General features: G+C 38.9%; 1 protein-coding gene across 3 annotated transcripts in view; it reads right to left on the reverse strand.

The window, feature by feature from the left end:
* Positions 1-26,253, reverse strand: part of HGF (hepatocyte growth factor) — a 299,651-nt gene that overhangs the window by 205,704 nt on the left and 67,694 nt on the right. For all 3 annotated transcript variants that reach the window (XM_069228683.1, XM_069228684.1, XM_069228682.1), the window contains exon 2: positions 14,355-14,526. In XM_069228683.1, coding sequence (XP_069084784.1) covers positions 14,355-14,526 — 172 coding nt within the window. The remainder of the gene's footprint in view (positions 1-14,354; positions 14,527-26,253) is intronic.

Genomic DNA, 26,253 nt, shown 5'->3' on the forward strand with positions numbered 1-26,253 from the left:
GTGAACAGGGTATCCTATCTGCCAAACTTTCATTCTTTGCACCTGTTAAAAATTGGGTCTCTAGTTGGTAGATGTATGCACCTTGTCCAAAAAGGAACCATAACCCTAGTCAGAGCAAGTCAATGACACAACATAAATTAGCCTGTGCTCACCCTCTGGTAGCTTCGTGCAAAGCAGGCAGGCCTAACTTAGAAGGCAATGTGCAAAGTATTTGTATACACATGCAATAACCAATGGAGGTACACCACAAAAAGAGCTTCCACATGGATGTGGAAAAATAAAGCTTGTTACCTGGTTAATTTAAAATCAGCACAATACAGAGCCAACTCATAAATAGCGGAGTATTTTCTTTGCAGACTCAAAAGAAATAGTATAAAGCAAGGTTGCTGAGCAAATGCAGAGATCAAAGGAGTGGTGCCGTGGACTCTCTGCCATAGATGCACATTGTTGTTATGGGTGCCTGTACTGTCCTTGTTGTGCTCCTCTCGAGGGGGCGGACAGGTGAGCCTTTGGCAAAGTTGCCAGCGAAGCTGGCGGGGACCAATAGAGAATGGTGCATCGGCTTGGTTCATCAGGGCCACTCCAGGCATTTCACAGATATAAGCAGCAAGGTTTGGCAGAACCGCTTGGCTGACTGTAAGCAGCAAGCGGCAAAGGACAGCAGGGCCGCTCCGGGCAGTTCACAGAAGCAATGGCAGCGTTTGGCCAAGCTGCTCGGGTTGACTGAAAGTAGCAAGTGGCAAAGGAAAGCAAGGCCGCTCTGAGAGGTTCACATAAGCAAGCGCCAATATTTGGCAAAGCTGCTTGGGTTGACTGAAAGTAGCAAGTGACAAAGGAAAGCAATGCCACACTAGGTGGTTCACAGGTGCAAATGGCAAAGTTTGGCCAAGCCGCTCGGGCTGAATGAAAGCAGGAAGTGGCAAAGGAACTGCAGGGCCACTCCAGCAGGTTGACAGGTCCAAGCAACAAGGTTTGGCAAAGCCACTCGGGTCGAGCAGCAGAGTGAAGCAGAAGCCACTCGGAAATCACTCTGGTTTGGAGAGTGAGTCTTGGGCTACTGCACAGAGGCCAAGAGGCAGCAAGGTGACACAGCAAAGTAGGGCAGCAGTTCCTGGGAGCAGTCAATCCTGAAAGAGTGCAAATCCAGGCACATAGCAGTCTTTACTCCAGCTGTGTTTCCTTTATTCCAGAAGTACACTATTTTTAGTGGATCAGGGACAAAGTACTTTTAATAGAAAGTGCCTATGATGTGGGGGTGACTACAAAGAATTCTTGAAAAGTGCACAGGTCCCCCTTTTAGGTCAGCCTTGGCTCCAGACTATCAGTGAAAGGTAATCAGCACCATTGTGTGGGCTCTGATCACTACCCTTTGAGGCATAAGTTTGAGCCCTTCCCAACCTCCTCTCAAGGAAGACTCATCAGTATGCAGATGCATTCAGACGCTGCTGAGTAGCCTGTGTTGTGGGTGTCTGAAAGAAATGCACAAGTATAGCTGTCAGCTAGCCCAAGCCAGACGTGTATTGGAGACAGGCTGTGGGCACACAGGTTGGTGAGTTCAAAGAAATTCCCACTTTCTAAAAGTGGCATTTCTAAAATAGTAATAACAAATCCCATCAGGAAAACCAGAACAGGAGGACGCTCCTTTTCCTACCTCCCAGGCACATCCTGAAACGCCCTTTCTCTCCACATCAGACAAACCACCTCCCTCCTCAGCTTCACTAACGAACTGAAGACATGGCTTTTTTAAGAACCACCTCACCAGTAAATTCTACACTTCCTCCACCCCCAGCGTCTTGAGACCCTAACAGGTGAGTAGTTGCACTTTACAATCACTGACTGATTGAGTGATTGCTTGAAATCCAACATCATCAGTAAAGAGGGTTTATTATTGTCATTCCAATGGTACGAAACAAAAAGCAGCTACTCCTTTCAAATCAGGAATTACAGGCTTAAAGTTGGAATTCCCAATGCTGGCCTATGAGAAGAGCAGGCGTCACAGTAATGAAAAACGACTTTGGGAGTTTTTCATCACCAGGGCATGAAGACTTACAATTATATGTCCTGCCCTTTGCCTTCAAGGCACCCTGCCCTGTGGACCACCAAGGACCTATTTTAGGGATGACGTACATGTTAGAAAAGGGGAGTTTAAGGCTAAGTAATAGATTTTAAATGCAGTCAGGGTGGTAGTGAGACTGCACACACTGGCTCTACAACGAAAGGCCTGAGACATGTTTACAGAGTTACATAAGTGGTGGCACAATCCGTGCTCCGGGCCCACTAGTAGTATTTAATTTACTGGCCCTGGGTATACCTATACAATGTTACAAGATACTTACATGTAAATTAAATGTGCCAGTTTTGGATACACTAATGTTACCATGTTTTAGAGGAGAAGCAAATGCACTCTAGCACTGGTTAGCAACAAAAAGATGGTCAGAAAAATAGGAGGAAAAAGGCGAACAATCTGGTGATAACCCAGCAGAAAGGGCAATTTCCAATAGTACCCTATTGAGGGATGAGTTGACTCTTTCTGTTGGCGATGCAATCTTTGGCTCCATTGATGGAAATCTTACAGAGAGAGCCAAATGGAGTGCTGGCCATTGGAGTACCGGCATCACATAGCTGATGGTCTGATGTCCTTTTCTTCTGTCATTTACAACCAGGAAAAACCTAGCAGTAATGATCACAAAAATAAAAAAGTGCCATTGGTGTGAGTGTCATTGGTCCCATTTTCAGTTTGTTTTTGAAAAACAAAAAAGTTTTCTAAATGGTCATTAAAAGTGATGGCAGCTGTCCACCGAATGTCTGGTACTTTAAAAGGAACCAATATGAGGGTAGTGCAATGGAGGTAAAAAGCTCTACGACTTGTCAGCTCTGATCTCTAAATATACACATTTTATCTAACAGAGTGGAGGATGTAATGGTCTCTGCAACCCTTACGGACAATAAAAACTGTCAGAATCCAAATCAAGCCCTTCATATCTGGAAGATCCCGAATTCCTCAAAAATCTGGGGCTTTGTGTGTCGTAATTCTGAGACCTTTAGCATGTGAAATTGGATTTCATCCAATTCTATCTTGGGCATCAGTGGGGAACCATTGTCCATCAGACTTTATCTACCATAAAATGAAATGTCATAATTTGTATGCCTGAAAGCAGTCACAATACGCCTTGGTGATGATCAAGCGTTTTTATTTTTCACATATGCCACAGTTCCATGCATTGTTCTAGACTATTGGGGCACTGCACAAAGATGCAGGAGCTGGTCAATCACCAGTAGTGCTGCTCAGATTGGTGATGGCTGCCTATCACACCAGAGAATTGCTCAGAATCAAAGAACCAGTAGGGATTGGTGAAGTATGGTTATCAACTTTAAGTAACAATGTTGTAAGCACAGGGAGAAGACCTATCCCTCAGCCTACAGATATTGCAATAATGTCAGTTTTCACATTGCTCCAATATGGAGCAAATTGTCACGTGAGCTTCCATGTCAATATCTATAATATACAAATGAGGCACACATCATCCCAATCTTCTTCCATTTTTGAGGTGTGGCAGAGAATGGGGGAGGTGATTTGTTGAATACTTCCCTTCCATCTCCGTCCAGTACAAACAATGTATCTCATTTCCAGCAATAAAGCAATATGTCAGCCTAAGCCTTTACACTTCATTGTGCTGATAATTAATCAAGTACCACAGGATCCTTGTTAAATCCCAAGGAGGAGATTTACAAAGATGTGACACAATGCAGCAAGACAACTTGCAGTGCTGCTTCAAGTGGAGAGGACAGGAATGCACCAAATCCACTAAGATATGGCCCATTCCTTTTCTCCCTTTGTGCTGTTTTTTTCTGTCTATCACTACTAAAAAATACCTGGCAGTACTGGACAGAAAACAAAATGACTCCCGTACCTTGGAAGAAAACTACTAGGGTATGGAGGTTGTTAGTTTTTCAAAAGCTAACACCCATTATGGGAATTTGTTCTTGAAAGTCAAAAAGGTTTGGTGTAAGGCCCCCTGAACAATGTTGGCTATGCACAAACCTTGTAGAGCCTTCAGAGGACCTACCATTACAGTGATTCCTCTGAGGTACACACACTACGGGCTGAGCAGGCAACTATCTCTACATATGGTGGCAGGTAAATTGTCAGGGTGATGGACATAATGTCCTCCACCACCCTGATGTATGGAGGCCACCCACCAAACTGTAAATCAAGCCAGACATACCCATCTAATTATTGTTGAGCAGTCATTTCTAAATTCAGTGTTAGCCTCCTTCGATGATGCCTCAAATCGGTTAGACTTGTGCGATGCAGTGACTCAGTTATCACAGTTCACCATATTTCTTTAATTAGCTTGGTCTTAAAATGAATACTCAGTACCGTACCTTAAATTTGCTGTAACCTTGTAAAATAAGAAACAACACTTGAACTCATTTAATTTGCCTCTCTTTACAGTAAATGCAAGGATTGCTAGCAAATATATAATATAAACATTTATAATACTGAATTCAGTATCATTCAGTTTTATGATTATTATTAGGATAAAATCATAGGAACTCTTTTATTCATTAAAGTAGCCAATAGTAAAATTGTAGCTAAAAGAAAAAAGGGTCCTTGACCAAATAAGAGAGAGTTTCAGGGAAATAAACAGAAAATACAAAACACACACATCTATCACCTGTTCACTCCATCTATGTATTCGATATTATGATTCAACACAATATACCACACTCCAATAGTTTATTTAAACAAAGTATAGGTACTGATATAGCAACATTTCAAAAAAGAAGAAACTGATATACAATTCCCCCTACTTAACAAATCACAGACATAAAATATGATAAGACAACATATAAATAAACATATAAATGCACAACACCAAAGAATTAAGCCAAAATGACATCAAGACACCAGAACAACAAACAATCACATACATATAGACAAACACATATTTAACTCCATATGGAAAATATCATATATTCACTATAATACACTTCATATACCAAAAAACAAAGGTGGTCAAATAACCAACTCTAAATTCTAAATGTTTCATGAGTTCAAAATGGAACTAAGATCGATGTGATCATCAATCTCCAAATTATTCTAAAAAATTCAGTTCCAGTATGCGCAGAGATAAATGTCCAGAATACAGGTACACATTGTAATGCAAAGCTGTTCTACGGGTCATGAAAAACAGTATATATGTATTCAACCCGGCTTTTTCTTAGTGTTGAAATCCACACATCATTACTCATCCGAGTGATAGTTCACCATTGTCGTTGCCATATAATTCGCCTTTGCCGACGCGCATTGCAGTGGACTTACACCGTCCAATTCAGTCACAATTGTGTATGCCATCTTCATCAGGGCAATGTATCAAAAATAGGCACTGCATAATTTTTTTAATCTAAATATGAATTCAAACACATATATACCTTTAGTTATGTTGCCTTATTACAGGGAACTGTTGTGACTCTTCCCGTGCTCAGAGCATGGAGGTGAGTGTGAACTTTCATATTGTGACAATAACCACCAACATGGTGATAACGCAGAACCCCTTATCCTGCACCTCATGTCCAAGTGATCTACAGGCACATTTAACCATGTGCACTACGCCCAGTAACTTGGCTGTCATATTTGGTGGTGACTCTGATATAGATCAGTTCTAAGCGAATTCGCATGGGTGGGGGGCTGCAAAAGTACATCAAAACAAAGAACAAAAAAACAAAATCAGCCACTACCAAATCACCTTCTAAAATATCAAACTAAATATACTTGCAAAACTGCCATCAAACTATAACAAGCAACTATCTAAGAAACCCCAAACCAACCTGCATAGCTAAAAATAATGAGGAAAAGAGTGTCTAAAAATATGTGAACCAAAGTCACAGAATCCATGCTCCCCACGCGGCGGGTGTAAAAAAAGAAGAAAGAAAGAAAGAACTTACTTTCGGCTCTGGTCGTCAATCAAATACTCGATAGTTCATAACATGATCCTGGCTACTTCTCATAATGCTCGCGGCAGCCAAATGCTTCCCTTATAAGCAAAATATTGGACGCCGAGTGTCAATAAACATCAAAGAAGGACTCTGGATCGTCTAATGTGCCCTAGGGACATACACAAACATGGTGGCCATCTTAGAACTATAAAAGAGTACTACAAAACCGTAACAACACAACACCTATACTAAACAAAATATCCAATAGAGAATCCAATTATTTGACAAATGATACAACAACAACAACAACAATAAGGAATAAAAAATAAGAAACTGAAATCAACAACCTAAAATAAAATGTAGCTGCATCCAAGCTGAAATCACCGCACCATTCTAGAATGTCATCCATCTGAATATCTATCACTCACTAGGTAAAAATATTTGTTTACCTTAAAGAGCATTGTACCTAGGTACTTTTTCATCCAAGCCCTTCTCGAATGTCTCCAAATGGAAAATCCAAAATACTTCTCTTTTCTTTCTAACTAATTCTTAGCACACGCCACTTTTCGGAGAAATTTTCTCTAGAATAATCCATCTCATATCACCTTCATTATGATTATGTGTGATCCAATGTGTAACTAGAGGGGCATTCAATTTGCGTGTTCTTATAGCAGATTTATGTTCGCAAAGTCTAATTCTGAATTTCCTGGACGTCTCACCCACATAACCTAAGTTACAGAGACATAGAATCAAATAAACCACATTCTTTGATCTACAATTTGTCATAATTGTCAAACTAATTGCTCTTCCATTATGAGTAAGACTATCAGTAACCATGGCCCCATCACAGGTATGACAATTATCACATTTGTGATTGCCTTTGATTGGATCTAACCCTACAATAGATCTTTGTACCAACTCCTGTGTGCTGCTAACGGCTGGCCACTGGATTCGCAAATTTTTGTTCCTCTTAAAGGCAAAGAGGGGTTTGTCCAGAAATGTAGAGTCATTACCAATATTCAAGATATGCCACTGGGAGTTTATAATCTGTCTGATTTTATCATCTAAGTTGGAATGGTGTATAGCACATACCAACCTCTCATTGTCTACTCTTTCCTTTCCTTGGAATAATTATTGACGATCATAACATTTTGCTCTCTTCAGGGAATCTTTAATCATTCTCTGGGGATATCCTCTCTGACTCAATTTCTTTGCTAGGACCTCTGCGTGATTCATAAAGTCCTTCAGCCCTGTACAGTTTCTTCTAAGGTGCAAAAACTGGCAAAAAGGAATAGCCTGTCTTTGACTTCTTGGATGAAAACTGTCAAAATGATGAAGAGTGTTTCGAGCTGAATATTTACTAAATAATGACACTATTAGACGTCTGTTACTATGTATAATATAAACATCTAGAAACTCTACTTGATTACAGTCACTCTTCATGGTAAACTTCAAGTTGTTATCACATAAATTGAGCCATAAGAAAAACTCTTCCAATTTCTGTTCTTCCCCTCTCCAAATGAAGAAGACATTGTCTATATATCTACACCACAGATTAATGTTTTAAAACAACGGGGCAATCTCGTTATATGTGTACTTTTTCTCAAAAGCATCCACATACAAATTCCCTATACTAGGAGCACAGGCCACTCCCATGCTGACTCCCTTGATCTGTTGATTCACTGTTCCGTTAGAATCGAAGTAGTTGTTATATAGCACAGTATTCAAACATTCAATTACAAACTCATGTAAGGAATCAGAGCCCAAATCTGTGAATACTGATTTGACACACTCAAGTGCCTGTTGTTGCGGGATGTTAGTATATAAGGCCTCCAAATCCATAGTAACCAATATTTCTTGTTCAGGGTCAAAATCAAGATCTTCTACTTTGGAAATGAAGCGTCCTGTATCCCACACATAAGGAGGAAGCTGTGTCACTGATGGTTTTAAAAAGGTGTCTATATATTGTGATAATGGTTCAATTGCCGTCCCTATAGTGGACACAATAGGGAGTAGAGGAGGATCAACTTAATTTTTATATACTTTTGGATGCCTATATATAATGGGCAATCTTGTATGCTCTGGAGTAAGTAATTCAAACTGCTTTTGGCAAATCAAACCTTGTTGTAATGCAATTTTGTTGTTCTCCTTTATTGACTCCTTAATTTGCATCTCCGGATTAACAGATCTGACTTTGTAAAAATCTGTGCACTAAGGCATATTAGACATCTTCTCATTATAGTGAGTTGTATCAAAAACGACGATGCCCCCCCATCACATGGTTTAACAGTGATTTTGTTATTATGTTGGATGCATCATAACGCAAGATTCTCTTTCTTATTTAGATTAAACTTGAGCTCAGGGATATGTCTCAACATATTTTCAAATTTTCTTATCACAGCTTTCTCAAAAATCGCCAATTCCGGACCTAAACAATCCAGGTTTGTAACAAAAGATGAAGGACGTTTCAAACCTGATTTATTAAGTTCAGATTGGAGAGAAGATGTAGAAAAATACTTTTTGAGACAGATTCTTCTAAAAAAAAAATGTAGACCCCTAAAGAGCTCAAACTTATTGACATTAGTACTCAGGACACATGACAATCCTTTTGACAAAAAAGCTTCTGAACTATGATCCAAAGCAATGGTACTTAAATTGAAAATTGAAAATATGGATATTGTTTAATCCCTCCAATACTGATTGCGTCTGTTCTGCAAAAAATGTGGTGATGGATCTAGATTCAAAGATCTGCTCCCTCGATTATGTCGAAATCTTGTTCTGAAGTTGTTCCTCCTGTTCCCTAAAAAATGGGAATCGGCCTTATGATGAGTCAATTGGCTCCATCTGTTGCCAAAGGAATCAAAATGATGAGAGCTGCCCTCCCCTTCTGAATCTGATGTATCTGAAAAAGTTACTACTTTATTTGATGTCCAATCCTGTTTATCAAATGACATATGAGAGGATTGTTTATAGTAATGTTCAGACAAATAGGAGTATGTTTTTTCTAAAGTGAAATAATTAATATCTTTTTTTAGTTTATCCGTTTTCCTCTTAATTAGATACTAGTTAAATGACTCAATATCTATATTCCCTTTTTCAAGTTTCTTTTTAGCTTCATCCAATGCAAGGGATTGTTTAAATTTGTCCTCTAATTCCTCTATTTCCTTAATCAAAAGAGAAACAATCTCTCTAGCCGTCTCAATGATTAACAACATCCAGTCTCTTGAACACTGATTAGAGATCAGAGACCACTTTTCCAGGAACGGTTTTATCTCAACAAACAGACCCGGGACATTTCTTACCCTCAGCCCATTTGGAATTACACCTGCTTTCAAATATTCTAACAAAAATTGGGCGTGTGCCTCCGTTCTATGTGCTTTCTTCCTCAGGTTCAATAAGTTTATCCACTTATCATTTAGATTCTTGGAGAAAATAGAATCTGATCTTGTATTCAAATTTACACCCACAATTCTAGAGGAGTCTGCCTCAGAGAACCTAAAGGTCTTAATGCTCTCCATCGATCTTAAAATAAACCTGTTAAAATCATTACACTGATCCTTTACAAATTCTTGAATGTATCACACATAATTTTAACAATGAATCATAATATTCGCACAATATTCTATACTACCTTAGCAAAGACAGCAAAGTCGCAATCCATGCCATGCTCCTCCAGCATTCAATACTGGGAGACCTTGTGTACCAAATGTGTTGAGTCTTGGAACTTGCAGGCACAGCTCACTACAACAGGAACTGATTCTAAATGTCTTTGATTATTAAACCAGCACCTGGTGATAACACCTATGACTCAGCCAGTCAGCAAACGTTTATTGATGAAGTACAATTAAGTAATTTGTTACTAGATAATTTAGATAAGAGGTTGAAATGGAGGTTTATGAAAAATCAAATAGAGAAATGTGAGGAAGGGGCAGGACAGAAATGAGAAAATATAAAAGAAAAGGAGTAAAAGAGGATTGAAAGAAAGAATTTAGAGTTGTTGGGTAAGGTAATGAAAATTAGTGAGTAAAGAAGAGGGAGATGGACTTTGAGCATAGTTTGAAAAGTAGCAGGAATCGTAAAATATATATCATAATCAGCCACATATTTTAAAAAAACAATACATTACTACTGAGTACTGAAATTAGGAGAACTACTGCTCCAGTGAAGTCTGTAATAAATATGTGACATTATACATCATGGAATTAAAATTGAGTGGCTTCCAACTTATAGGAAAGGATCAATGCTTTCTAATAGAGGCGTTCATTAAAACCTTTACTGTTGGCCTGACAGTCCCTGTTGAACCACCCACCACATTTCAAAATACCAACATGCTAGTAGGGACTGCCTACATACTAATGTTATCAGGGTGCAATGTTATGGCGATGAGCCAAAAATGTTTGTTGTGCAATTAGAAAATCTCCTAAACAGGCTTATATTCCTGGTGGTCAAAATATTAATTGCCCTAACATGCAGGGAGTTTTCTCTCTGCACCCAAAGACTATTGGTTAATTTTCCTAACTCAGACCCACCATAACTTGGAAGGGATTTTGGGCACACTGACTTGTAGACTTACTGATTCCAGGATCATAGGTTTTAAACGATGAAGAAAGCTGTGGAATTGTAGTCTGAATGCTAGCAATTTCCCAAGCTGTAAACGATTCAGGGAAACCAATGGTTTGGAGAGGTGGAAGCCCGGTCTATTTATGACAGGACTTCTGCTCTGCCAAAAGTGACCCCATACACCTGAAGTAAACAATCTGGAGATGTGGAAAGGTCACTTTGATGGATAATGCTTACAGAGATTTTGCCTATTGTTTTTTAAGTTTGCCAGGACATTTACTACAAACATCTTTTTTGAAAGGTCCCAAGTGGCATTTGATGAACTTCACTAGCCCAGGAGGATATTGTGCAGAAGTATTATTGTTAACAATTGAGATCCCATAAACAAATAATTCATGTGAAAAAAAATATTGGTTCCAATACATTATAATATAATAAATGTGCATGAAATTTATTGTAAGCAAAATTACATCTGCATCTGTGGGTTTAAGGCATCTTTGACTGTTTTACTAAGCTGTCAGTCAGTCAGTCAACATTATTTATTTAGCTGTTGCTGTAATGTGCACATCATTTATTGAAACATACAATAAGATACAACTGTTTTTTTAAAAATACAGTACTGCTAACACCATTCATATAATAATTCATTCATTGTGTTTTATGAAATGATCATAATCGCAGCACAGCAATGTTTACCTTCATATACCATACTGTCAACAACTGTGCTTCAACTTGAATAGGTACTTATGCATTGTAAAATCTTCAGCCCTAGTTAATAAAATCTAATGTTTTCTGCACACAATATATCGGATCAGGAATTATGCCCTAGGGCAACTATAGATCTTACACAATAACTTATGCGGTAGACTGGGATAATGTATTATCACAAGAGCAGCAAGTCAGAAATAGAAACCATGATACTTGCTGAGGGAAAGCTACTAAAAAGTGCACAGTGCGTAATCTAAAATGAGTGCTGTAAAATTCATGTTTACACTTAGCTGGCCACTTTAAATTTGGTTCCAAATCTAATGTAGTTAAAATTGTAGAGTATTTAATCCCTGTATCCATGTCTTGGAAAATGCTGCGCTCAAGTTCAATCTGTGACTAAAAACAAAACAGATCTTTAACAAAGGTTTCAGAGTTGCTATCAGTAATTTCAGTGGAATAGAAAAGATTTTGAAACCCCAGGTGTAAAAATGTGTGCTTAACATATGATAACCAAGGGGTCTTGTCCATAAGATCTTATTCAATACAATCCTCAAATATCAGGTAGGAGAGTTTTGCTATAGGGGTGTACCAAATGTTTATCCAAAGAAGTAAAGGTGTGATTTTGCATACACCTTCAATGTAGCTTTATAACCTGTTGTAGCGGGCTATACCGACTATTAAAGGCCAGCTCCAGCCTTTAACAAGGAAGTGGAACTTTAATGGCCGGTATATCCCAGATACTAAGGGCTATTGAAATATTCTGCCATTAGAGGACAGAATGTTCTAAATAAATAAAACAAAGGCCTTACGGAGCTCGAGGGGATTGAAATCCTTTCGAGCTCCTGAAGTCCTTTGTTCATAGCTTTTGCTTTTGGAGCTCTGGGCTTCTACTGGCCACTAGAAGCCCAGAGCACTGAATTGTTTGTAATGGAGTGCCCAACATTTCAATGTTCTAATATAGGATAGTCCTAATTCTGAATATACAATATAACTCGCGGTACTCTGAGGGATAGACAATACTCCACATTAAAATGTATTTGCAAAAATTTGTAGTTTTGCTGAATATTTAAAGAAAGACATTTACGGCTTAATTTAAGAGGCCCTAGTACCACCTTAGCGCTACCATAGCGCCATTTTTTTAAAGTTAAGGTGGCACTAAAGTGGCTTTGAATACATGCCGTCTTTACAAAGTGGCGCAATGCATATGTATTTCCCCTTTAGGTGGGCCAAAACAAATGGCACAAGGAAATCTAAGAGATTTCATAGTGCCTTTTTTTCAGCACTTTTAACTCCTGCTCTGAACAGGCGTTAAAAGGGGGCATGCCATTGAATACAAAGGGCCTCTATGTACTCTGGAGGAGTAGCATCAAATTTTTGATGCTACTCCTGTAGAGTACATCAATAGTGTCAGGAATTCTGATGCTATTGCCTCCTATCCTGTGCCATGGTGTGCCATATTTAAAAAACGGCGCACTCATTGTGGTGGTAGGGGGGCGCTAAGGGGTGCAAGGAAATTGGCACTGCGCTGGATGCAGGACCACTTTCCTTAAATCTGCCTTTTACTTTTATAAAGTTAAATTATTTACTCTATGGGTTGATGCCTAACTTCTCTGCAATCTTAAGTGTCATGTTTAATGCAAATGAATTTAAAAATATTGTGGGGCAAAAATATATACATTTTGTTTACAGATGATTGCTATCCTTTGTGTATCACAACTAGGGCATAAAAAAAGCAGTGTGCCCTGTTCAACATCTGTTAGATACATTTTGTCAAAAGATAAAAGTAAATAATTTGTTTTCTTACAAAAGTGCACTACAAATATGTTTCTTAGAGATTAACAACATTCTAAGTGAAATTTGCTGTATTCCACATGCTTAGTACAGGCCAGAGTGAAGGCAAGGTAAATGTGCAATGTATTTTGGTGCTTTTTTGTCAATCAGCAAGGTCAAAGAGCCTGAAATGGAGTTTGGCGGATGAGTACTCTCTCACAAACGTAACGGATACCTCGTTTACTTTATTAGAATTGTATTATATTCTAAAACACTTGCAATATCCTAATGGGCTTGTAATAAGTGTTGGAATGTCCATCACATTTGCGTCAGAGCACCCATCCGCCAAATTCAAATCTGACCCATAGTTTGCTTTAATTACCATTCATCTTTGACCTGTAAAAATAATGACTTAACTTTTGCACGCCTTTTCTGTTCACCTTTATGTGGCCAATCACATTTTGTACAAAAGTAATTATAAAAGTAGGAAGACGAAGGCACCCTTACATTCACGTTTCACGTCTTTGTGCAACATGGATGTTTGACACCTGCACAAAATGCATGCTTTTTAAGCGGCAAGCCCACTTTTAATGGAGGATATCTTTTTATGACTGAAATACCTAGACTTTTAACAGACACATTACCCGCTTGTGTGGGAGGCACTGGGTCACGAAATGTGAGATGCATGTTATGACTCTGTCGTGGCCTTCCTCCAAAATAAATTGGACCTGATGACGGGTTCAGCCTCAATTTGTGGGCAGACGTGAGAGATGAAATGCTAAGGGTCAGAGGTAAAAGGTAGGGGACTTAGGGCCAGATGTATCAAAGGGTTTTACCCATTCTGTGTCAATGGGAAAATGTGTTCGTACATATGGCCCCAAGAGACATGTAACGTCGCACTGTGCGAATGTGATAATACTGTTCCAGTTACCATTATTGGTCTGAAAAATACATCATTGACATTCTAAAAACACTAACAACTGTGTTCGTATCTGTGGCTTTTCTAAGTTAGGGAAAGTAACCCGTTTTGTTCATGTAACATAGTACAAACCAGAAGTAACAGGCTATAATGACCCCAAACATCTCAATTTCAACACCATATAGAGCATGAGTGAATACTATTAATTACGTTTAATTAGGACAAATGCAACAAACATTTATATTCATCGTGTTGTGGTTGGTTTTACAAAACGAAACGAACACATTTTATGCTTCATGCACAACATGCATTCATAGTCACTAATACATTATTCTATATGTGGATCAGAATAAAATAAGCTCCGTTTCCAGCATAGATTCCTGAATGAATGTGTCTCTATAAGTGTAGAGAGATACTATTCAAACAAAACTTCAGTATTTCCCAAAAATGGACTTACCTGCAAAGATGAGAGAATGGTAGCCCTTTATTCCTGCTACATCTTTTGGCACAGTGTTCTGTGCCATTCAAACGTTTTGTTTTTATTTCCATTTCCTTGTTTGCCCGTATTAATGTACTTTCCGGTGTCTTTTTGTAGTCATGGAGAGCATTTCTTCTTTTTCTCTTACTCTCTGTTGGAAAAAATACGGCAAAAAAGATATTTCAGGAAAAAACGATACATTGAACCTTTCATGTGCCCAGAATAAAGTTTCATTTTATTTTTAAACCAAAGACGGATTCTAAAAAAGCTGAGTGAATGTCAGGGTTTTTATCTGCTGCAAAAATACACCTATTTCTGGATTACTTTTCAACTACAAAATCCTTTCAGCATTCAGTTCGATACAGAGAAATATACAGAGAATCGTGCAAAGAAACAGTGACCTACTAACTGCAAAGACGCATGAGTCACTGCAGAGATGTCTACAAATGCTCCTCTGACTCGTGCAGTGGAGTTTCCTTTCTTATCATTTTGGTAACATTGTAGCGTTGACAAGACACGAACAATAGGTCAGCGTAAGTCTGATTATGAAATATTTTCCATTGTGTACAGCATCCTGGATATTTTTATATCCTGCAGCAAACATAATGTGGCGGTATCACATGACATTTCAGTGTTGGTAGCAGCCCTAGCCTTTCCCTCATTGTTCATTTGCTTGCCATACACTCTAGGACGGAATGCAGTATAGCAAGGATTGTTCAACATCTGCATGTCGTGCACTATAGAAGCGAAACCACGATAGCAAGGCTTGTAAAACATTCACTTGACATATACTATAGAAGGGAAACCAATATAGCAAGGCTTGTATATATCCTTTGTGCACTAGCTGCGCCTGAATCATGCACTTGTTATCCCTGTTTTGCGAATTGGTTACTTCCTCAGTATTTTAACAACAGAAACAGTTTGCATCTGCAACAATGCACTCTCTATAATTTATTTACAGACTACAAAGGTTAAATCGGGGTGATATTGATGCAGGTGCACTTGGGACGGGAACCAGGGGCATTTCTGTATGGCGTTATCGGAGAAAAAACATGTACAATGGTTCTCAAGCCCCACTAAAAACACAGTCCCCCACCCCAGTTAGAGTGAAGGAACCACCAGTGGAGCCCTCCAGAGTGGTCAGTTTAAGGCGGTTACCCATCCACCACATGACCCCGCTGTCAGTGTATTGGAGTGTCCACCCTAATTAGAGCAGTTGTCCTAGTACATATATACCTTTCAGCTTCTCTCGTGTGAGTCATGGCGGACAGTGGCACTGACAATTAACGATGGTGCTGGAGCAGTCAGAAAAATTCCTTCCTGGAGGAGCCATTGTTTTTTGTTTTCTTCTTTCAGCTGCAAACCTCCATTTTCAGGGGGCGGGCATATTAACGTTTATTAAAAGCGCACTCCCCGCACTTTCTACACATTTCAAAATATATGAAAGTAAAACCACAGTTCTCCTTTCTTTAAACTTTCTGTCTATCTGTTGACCCTCATCACCTCTGGTTAGTACATATAGTCTGTGGTCTTTGCATCTCCCCAGATGAAAAATATAAACTGTTAACCATTCTTGTGTTGTTAACAAAAACTACAGTAATGTGTAAGTCACAATAAAACAAACTCTTTTTTTAAGAAGGTTTAAATTACTTTTGACTAGAGTATCGAATGAAACTTTAATGTTTTGTTTGTGATTGATACCTATGTCGTTTTTCATATGTTAAGGTACCTTCCTGGTAGGGAGCTTGCATTTCTCACCCTGGGCTTAAGCAGGATGAGCAACACAACATTAATTACCCTGCTGCTGGATCCACTGTCTTCACTGCACCAGGACAGAGGTGCTCGTTCCAGCATGGAGACCCTCTCTTTTTGCTCTGTAAGGGTAGGTAAAGCTTAACAAGCATGAGAAGGTTGCTCCAAAGCAAAGGCATCTGCTGTCTTGTAATTCTGGTGAATAGGTTTTGCATTCTAGGTGCCTGAAATGAAGTAACACAACGTTTCATAAGTTCATATCGCAGTAAATATAGTGTAGGTCAAGGTAAGCTTTTAGGTTTTTCTAAAATATTTACAATTGATGTGGGTACTGCCACATTGTGGCTACTTTTCAGGCATAAAGTCAGTGGAATTGAAGATTGCTCCTTGGTTCATTTCCAACATCAATAGTAAGGCAAGCATCCATCAAAGTGTACCCTACTGCCAATCGAAATGGTGTGGGATCTATTGTAGCTCAAATATTTCTGAAATGTCTGCCTTGAGCATGGACGGATTAACGTTTCTCTTAAAAAGGCAAAAGCTTTCTGTGCTCTCATATAAGTTTTCCAGTCATTTCAAAACCATGTTTCTATGCTTATTTGTGTTTCCTCCAATTTGTTTTGATTTCAGTTTGCTGGTTGACCTGGCAGTATTGATTCTGGGATCTTGAACTGACATAACTGGAGACAAAAATTGGCAACTATATAGGGTCTAATCCCCATTTGATTAGGTGAAGAGAATGATGAAATTGATGATCTCCTTCGCTAAGAGTAAATGAAGTAAGTGCAGGGAAAGGGAAGAAGTGATGTGCTCCTAGGTATTTTAGAAAATATATAGTTTTATTGAATGAGTCTGGATACATTGACATTTTCTTAGGTCCTTCTATCTGCCACATTCTTATGCAAGAAGGAATAGTTTTGAGTTCTCATCTGGGAACTGTAAAGCAAGACCGATCTTTCATGGAACTGTGGGTTGTTGTTTTTTTTTCCCAGTACCCTATTTGAAAGGAAAATGTAAGAGCATCATTCAACAAAATGTTCAATATCTTTACCTTACTAGGTGCTGTCAGGGATTCACTCTGTGCACAGCACGTGTTAACAAATCAAGGGGGTTATTCCAACTTTGGCGGAAGTGGTAATCCATCCCAAAAGTGACGGTAAAGTGACGGATATACCACCAGCCGTATTACGAGTCCATTATATCCTATGGAACTCGTAATACGGCTGGTGGTAAATCCGTCACATTTGGGACGGATTACCACCTCCTCCAAAGTTGGAATAACCCCCTAAGTGTCTACTAATATGAATGTTTTCATGTAAGCCCTCATTAAATGTATATGTATATGAATGTAGAGGTACATAGGAAATGTGTGAAGAATCATAGTCTTGCTCTACTAGTGATTCCGTGCCAGACCCTGGCAAAATATTATATTAAATTCAACAAAGTGGCAGAAGCAGAATGTTACAGTAGAGGTAAAACAAGTAGAACATAGGGATTACATTTCATATTATAAGTAGGCATGGCAATTGGTGCAGCTGAAATGAGGGATAGTTGTGTGAGATTCCAAAGATTCATAATTGCATACATTATAGTATTAATTTTACCTCCCTTTCTAAAGATAATTGGTACACATCTGATGCATGTTTTTCATTTTAAATAGTTGTTTCTAGATTTTGCTTGGAGTGTGCATGCACTGTCATAGAAAGCTATTGTGAATTTAATAAAAGCTTAGATAAAAGGGCTTAACGCCCACCCGTTACATACCAATACTTACTATTGGCTGGCTTCCACATCACTATCGTTTTCTTGCTTTTTACTGCTCTCCTCTAATGTTTGGATACAATATCCAGTTCAAACTATCAGAGCACATAAATATCAGAAAAAAAAACTGTTGCAATACAAAAATACAATGGTATGGAATATCGTTGTGAAGAATATTTGTTTTTGTTAAGTGATATTGTTTTTGATAATATCATTTTTTGAATATGGTTTTTAGTAATACAGTGGTAAAAATATATTTTTATTTTACATTATTTTAATGTGTTTTAGTTAATAAACTAGTTTAGGTGTTAGTATTGGTGGTATTATTGTTATTAGATTTTTAATTTTAAGTGATTACATTTTTTTCAGAATGTTATTAGTGATTTACTGTGTCGTAGTGGGGTGTTGAGAGAATTGGTGGGAATTTATTTAAATTAGAAATATGTGCCAGTGTCATCCACGCTGAGCTAGACTTTGTCACTTTCTGGCTCAGCATGAATGGCACTGTGCTAATCCTGTGCTTAACAACTCTGCTAGAAACAGACATTTGAGGTGAGCAGATTCTGAGTGTCAGTGGTGTTGTAGGGTGCTCCATATAAAGGAGTTGCTCTTTGCCTAAACTTGGAACCTACCTAGAGTTCTCTGCTTTCTTCTTTGCATAATTAATATGACACTCTAAGCATAACAGGTATTGTCTTGACTTATACTTGGTGCACCCTTGTATCATGGATGGTATTCTACCAATCCAAAGCTGTAATAATGTGTCTGGAGTGGTAAAAGGCGTTTGTCATTTTTCAGCTTTGGCTTGGATGGCACTAGCTAATCCTATGCTTACAAACATTGCTGTAAACACAGCAAATGCTTTTGGACCTAATTTAGACCTCTGTGGATGGGATACTCCGTCACAAAGGTGACAGATATCCCCATCAGCCGAAGTCTAAATCCCATTTTATCCTATAGGATTTAGATGTCGGTGGAAGAGATATTCGTCACTGCTGTGACCGAGTAACCAGTCCGCCGAGTTTTAAATCAGCTCCTGTGTCACTATCTATCTCAACGTGGATGGCAGAGCGCTAATCATGTGCTTAAAATCTCTGCTAGAAAAACAAGCATTTGAGGTGAGCAGATTCAGAATGGCCCTTGAGTTGTAATGTACTCAGCTATGCAACTTGTCTAAAACCATTAACAAAGCCAGTGATCTCACATAGGTGGAACCTATTGGCTTTGCCCATTCTTGATCTTTTAGATACTCAAGATTACATCCCTAAATATTAAAGCAAGATACTGCAAATACCCCTGTCATGTTTTTCTTGACTTTAAAAAGACAATTGGCATTCACATATTTGCTGTAACAAATTCAATGTTTGGAAGTTAAATACATACAAATTATGATGGGGGTAATTTAGATATTGTGGAAATGGGATGTCCACAATAAAATTACAGATGGCCCACTCTATCAACCCCCCATTTCTCTTGATTCATTTAAGTTTGTCTAATTCAGGATTTAGGTAACTGCAGAGTTCCTGACAACAGAGTCTCAATAGGCTCCTTCATTTAGAACCTTAGCTTATGATGCTTGTGCTTCATGGTTGCTGGAGTCAGAGTGCCAGTAGATCTGCATCATTTAAAAAGGTCCTTCTGATGCTGCTTCTTCCAGGTATGCAGGTGATTTTCTATAAACCAAGAAGAATCAGGGATCCTACTGTCTCAGGCATTCTGTTGACAGTCTACAGGACCTTGAATTTGCCCTTACGTCCAAATAATAATTTGGATTTACTGACTAAAAACATGAGTAGGTGAATATGACAGTGAAATAATTGATGCAGAGTGGGTAAAATCAAATACAAAAGTCATTTACTTTTACAAAAAAATGTAAGTGTGATCTAGATGCCCTAAAACCACAATCTGCGTACATGGAGACCTCAAGCCTCTAATCTTCGTCTGGTCCTATCATCTCAAGAACCCCCCTTTTACCTCAAATCATTTAAGGAGCTTAGGGTTCCTTTTTCTAAATCAATTTTAAATTTCTTCATCAATGCAGTAGCACAGAGTGCAAACTTGCAGCTCTCTCACCTTAACAAGTCATCCATCTCCTTCTAGTGACCATATTGTTGAAGAGTGAGAGTTTTAGGCTATCATTCAAACGATTGCATCCCAGAATAGGGCAAACAAGTAAAATAGCTTGGAAAAGTTTCTTCAACCTTTCTTGATTGAAATGCAATACCCCTGGGGTAAAGTTTATTTTCCTCTGTGAAATGCTTTGAAGTAAACAAAAAGTAACATGGAACATTTTGTACAGCTCCACAATAGAAAGAATTATAGATGGATAACAGTGAATTATGTGGTTGTTCTTCACAAAGTGATTCTGAATGACATCATATAGACAGCTAGAGTGAAGCTATATCTAATTGTATGTTATATATGGCCCCCAAACTCATCTGGCCCTGCTTTTAACTGCTATGTAGGGGCAGGGGAGTAGTTGGGGAGCCGTGCATAACATGGCCTCTTCTCCCTGACCCAAATGTGAAAATAAATCTTACCTCCCATTCTTAGCGAGCCCTCACCATCTTCCCTGCTTTTCATCCCTCTCTTGCAGCTGTTAGTCCTGCTTTCACTCAAAGCACCCAAGCAGAGTCCTGTTGAAAGGCTCTCAGAAACCCTTGTCAGCTTGGCTTTGAAGGCCTTTATGAATAAAGGAATTAATTACATGAAATTTATGAAGTGCAAATAGCTGCCCTCAAGCAGAGTGTCCTGACACTAAGCCATCATGACAATCACCAATCCTCTAAAGGTCCCCTAAATGGACAATTCTTAAAGCCATTTGTACAGATTGATTCCAGCATTCCAAAATCTAGGGACTCTTGTGGGGAAGCATCTTCTGCCTAATCTCACGTTGTGGACCCTTTAAATAGATAAAGGTGTTGGTTAGCAGATGTAAGTGCCTGAGATGGAGTGTAAACGTTCACTCTGTTCTGGAGATAGATGCAATCTTTTTCTTTTTCAAGAGGTTCAAAGGTCATCACTAAGGCTTCAATTAAATCAATAGTCTAACCAGTAGCCAGTGTAAAGCCATCTGGCATTCTGAAAGGATTGCCTTTTAGGAATGCTCAAAATAAGTTGTGCATCTGCATTTTTCACCACTTGGAGTCAGTTATTACTCTGGAGCTCCCTAAATAGAGCACATTATAATTTGACTGCCATTAGGGTATGGATAATGTCTTTATGTGTAACCACTGGCAAGAACTTGATTGTCTTTTTAAGAGTTTCAACAAAGCAAAGTCAGTTCTCATTAAGGACCATCTGAGACTTAAGGGATAAGTCCTTATAGATTTTTAGACTTAGATTTTTCACCACCTTTGCCATGATGGGAAGATTCCCTATGCCTGACTGGACAGAGACCTTTTACATCCAAGGGAGAAGAATCCCCAAAGGCTAGAGGAATCCCCACAGGCCAGAATTTCTAACTTATACTTATTCAGTTTGAGCCAGTTTTAATGTATTTAGTCAGCTACTGCCAAGAGGCAGCCCTGTAAATGAGCTGCCATAGAATCATCATATTATTGAAACACCTGCATCAATTGTGTATCATTGCAATGATGTGTATGGTGCAGTAACAGTGGGAAACTAGTTTACACCATCGCCGAACTTCCGATGGGGAGGTTGCTGCCATACAAGCTTCCTCCCCGCTGGCCCCTTAAAGAGTTTCCCACTAGGTCAGCGGGTGGAAACCTGAGTTTCCTCCTGCTTGCCTAGCATGCAACAGCCTACAGCATTGTCTCTTGCTCGTAATCGAGTCAGCAGCAATGTGGTTCCCTGTTGTAATGTGGGAGTCAGACCACCGTATTGGTGGCGGTCCGACCACCATCGGCGACTCTGGTGGTCTAGTGACTAACAGACTCGTAATGAGGACTTTAGACTTGTGTGTAAAAGATAGTGGCTATCTGTAAAAGCCATACAAACAACTAAACATCTAAGGAAAGTAGGGCATGTGTTCTAGGAGCATATATTTGGAGCACATATTGCTTGAAATTGGATTGGAAGGGCCAGAAACACCTAATTAGAATGAATCATGGTTCAACTACAAGCAACATACGAAAATCACAGATTCCATACCAAAATCACTTGAGAGAGCAAATTAGCTAAGCTCATATTCATCCAAAAATGACATTTGATCTCATTTCATAAGGTATATTTATCCTAACCAGATGCTGCAACATTTTAAATACATGTTAGTTACTTGATTCTTCAGTGCTTAAACTGTGCATGTCTAGCATGCATACTTTGAGCAGTTCTGAGCCTGATGATTTAAATGCCTGTTTCGCGCAAGAAAGCATGACACACAACATTCTGGAGAGGCCCTTGGTGAACTGAACAGGAGTGGTGGGGAACTGCTTGCCAGAACGTGGATATGATTTGCAAGACTGCACCATATGCTGCGATCTGCCTTGTTCTTGTACTCACAAGCACAAGGTCAGCCCGCATAGATATTTTCTCAAACTGCAGCAACACAGTTGTGAGTTCGTTTTTTTTGTGTTAATTTGAGGGATAGAGCTTCATTATGCTGGGCAGGGGTGAGTGGTTCCCAACAACTGGCAGGTTTTCGTTATTTAAACAACCCAGAGGTATTTTGAGTTTCTGATAATTAAGTAATGGTTCTTAATAGTGTATATCAACTCTTTAACACAGTTTGCTGTCACTGGACATTTTCAGAACGTACTACCTCCCTGGCAAGGGGGTGTCCACTCCCACTTGACTTCCTTGCTTTCATCTGAGTCCTTGCATCTGCGACTGGAGTTAGATGGAGGCCACTAACCAACCTTTCTGTACCAGTTTGAGGACTACCTTACAAAGAATGCAATGACTTTCACCAGAAACATGGTTCTGAATTTGCATTCCTTTTTATGTCACAAGGCAGAAGACTTTCCTCTGTGTCTTACTCTGTTTTAGACTCCCTACCTTAAGAGGGCCTAACTGCTTTTCATACTTGTAAGGGACTCTGTTTCTTTGATGTGTAAATTAGGCCAGATGCTTATTATAACCAATTAGTGAGAAGTGCAATGAAACAAGGCAAGTCAAATAAGAGAGAAAAGAGGTGACCTTGAAATTGAGAAATGCTTGGCATCTGCTGAACTTAAGGGAAGGAAGACTATACGTTGGAATGGAAAGAAAAAATGGGAGAAACAAATGAAAGGAAAATGAATGAAAAGAAACAGGTAGAGAGTAACATCAGTTCATTAAATCAGGGCAGAGTCTGTGCCAGGATTCTGTAATTAATCATTATATTTGAGCAGGCAATCTTCTTAGGCAAGCAATCATGTGACATTATCACCCTTCCTGCAAAGAGGTATTTCTTGAGTCCTTTTAAGATCTGTAATGACTTTGAATTCCTAGTTGGGCCTACTCAGCCTTTTCTTAACAGGCCAATAGGTTGACTAACATTAAAGTGAGTAATAATAATGCCTCTCATTTACGACCATTGAGCAATGCAAAATTGTGGTATAAGCAGCGATGTAAAAAGTAAGGTATTATTACAATTATCACCATGCTTGCTAAGTTTGTCACATTTGTTCATACCTAAAAGGGCTTGCCAGTTTGGTAACTCTGATACATCCACTGCAAGAACTTGCATTTGACCACTGGCTAACAGACTTAAATCTCAGAGTGTACCAAACCATTTATTCTACCCTTGTCTGTAAAAAGAGTTCCACTCAGATGAATAACAATACATATTTGCCAGCATTGCCAACACACTGCACCCGGGGGCAGTGATCAAGCTCTTTACAATAAAAATGTTATTCTATTAAGTATTTTTATCTCTTTCATGGTGTTTTTTTCCGACTGCCTTTCTAAGATACCAGAAGATTCATCTATATAACAGTGGACATTCGTTTATATGTCTGTCCCATCACTTCAAAGTTGTGAAATTGTGTAGAACTGCCTCTGCTATGCCCACACCCTTGAAGTGGTGATAAAAGTTCCAATTTTCACACCTGCAATAATGCTCTGTAAAAGACAAGAATCCGGAAATCATGTCAATTAGTTCTGCACAGCACTCCAAAGTCAATAACATGACTTATGCCACATTTGTAGTGTGTCTGACATGGCAGATCCCATTAAAAAACAGAAGTCATGTGGCTCAAGCCATATGGTTATAGGCTATATTACAAGCATTGAGCAGCCAATCGAAGTGCAACTGTGACATATGGCCTGTCAGGCAGTGGGATACTTGTGGAGGCACTCGATCCAGAAGGCAGCCACAGTGCAACATGGTGGCAAAGTGAATTTATATATAAGGTTGGGGTGTGTGCTTGTGTATGTGAGTGAGTACCTGCATGTGTGCTTGCACATTTGTGCATGCATGAGGAAGAAGGTGTAATTTGTCCACTCCTTCACATCCTGATGATGTCTATTGATGTTATAATGTTGACTCTGATGCCTTTGGCGGTTATACCTGGGAGATTGTGGGAATTCATAGCATGATGATTACTACCTATTTTACTATCCCGATCTTGGCATACTGGTGCCCTTTCTGTGGGCACACATGGCATGATGGCACCAGTTTCTAGTCTAAAGCTGGCCCTGGAAAAGTGAAGGTAATTTAGCCAAATTGTGGGCATGTACAGCATGACCGTCGCATAACACAGCTCCTGATAAATTATGGCCACACTTTGCATGAGACAGTGGTAAATTGACCAGCTAGGTATAATCTATCCATTTGTACTTACACATGCTAAATGAACATCACACTAAACACCCATTTACTGAAAATGAAAAACCTGTATTTTGCGGATGAAAATTAAAAAATGTTTATGTTCCTATACATTTTTGTTGAGTGGAAATGATTTTATTTTTCTTTAAATTTAAACCTGCATTTGATAGTAAAATTTGTGCATTTTCATGAATTGGAAATCTGATCTGATTAATGCATTTCTAAATATATATTTTGATAACATTTTATTAAGTCTTCAAAGGTGACATGCTTTTTGGGAATAAAAATAGTGGTGTAGATTTATGGAGCTCATTGAAGGGTTTAAAAGAATGGACAATTTGTAAACTGCCCAAACTTTGTTATTGATAGTGACTGATCAGGTACTCTCACATACATTGCAACCCATAATGAGGAGCTGGTACTGGTTTGTATCAATTCCAAACGTTTTTGTCTATCAGGGACAGACATCTATAGAATAGGTGTTAAACTATTCTGAGTGTACACTGATGTCTTGGGCTAAAATTGTTTCCAAACGTATTTTACTCTTGGATTCTTTTAGTTACTACCTCCTGAACTATATCATTATTTTTTAACTCTATCCAGATTTCACAAATGTTACTGACTGATTATACTTCTCAATGAATAATTGACCTAATGTTTTTAAACAATCCTTAGATGAAAGGGGAAATCATCAATTCACCTGTAAAACTACATTTAAATTGTATGCCTTTTTACCTAATGTGACTGATTCCTTTGTGATTTCCTATATGCTACAACTAATACGGCAAAATTCCATTGCAGAATCACCTTCAAACCGACTCCAAAGTTGTCTAGAAATCTAATCATGGCTTAACCTATTGCACTGGCCAAATGTTGTATGTGCACAATGTAGGACCTCGATGTCCTCACCTACTCCTTAGGGATCTGAAATGATGTGTTATGTGTCACCTAATCATGAATCGTCAAAGAGGGTATCCAGGCATTTCTAGACAGATTGTGACACAAGACAACGGAGGGCTTACATAAAAATCCATGTCTTCAGCTACTTGCAGAAATCAAGAAGAGAGAGGAGGCTCTGATGTGTTGTGGGAGGTAGTTCCAGGCTTTAGGAGCCAGGTATGAGAAGGTGTGACCTTCCCCTGTTCTCTTTTTTATGCATGGGGTGTGTCCTAGTGAACCTCCAGCAAAGCGGAGGTGTCAGAAAGGTTGGTGGAATTAATGTGGCTGTTTAGGGAGACAAGGCCTGTGCTGTGGAGTGCTTCATAGGTGTGGGTGGGAATTTTGAAGTGTGCGCGCTTGTGTATTGGGAGCCAATGGAGTTCCCTAAGTTGTGGTGTGATGTGGCCTCGATGTACAAGGCTGAAGATAAGGCTGTCTGCTGCATTCAACCATTCCTCTATGAATATCTTTGACTCTGTTCAGTTTTGACTAATATGTTGAGTTTTTGGCTAACATGATCAGTTTTGAATAGCAGGTTTTAAAATAAGCCATTTGTCACCCACTTTCCATCTCAAAATAAATCCAATTGCATGCTTCAAAATATCAATGTTAGTCCAGCATTTTTAAAAGCAACTACACTGAAACCAAAACCTCTGTGTAAGAACATTTCCTTAGAATTGCTGGGATCCATGCCCCTCAAAATATATACTCCTGGCT

This window comes from Pleurodeles waltl, chromosome 4_1, assembly GCF_031143425.1.
Source record: "Pleurodeles waltl isolate 20211129_DDA chromosome 4_1, aPleWal1.hap1.20221129, whole genome shotgun sequence".
Classification (NCBI taxonomy): Eukaryota; Metazoa; Chordata; class Amphibia; order Caudata; family Salamandridae; genus Pleurodeles; species Pleurodeles waltl.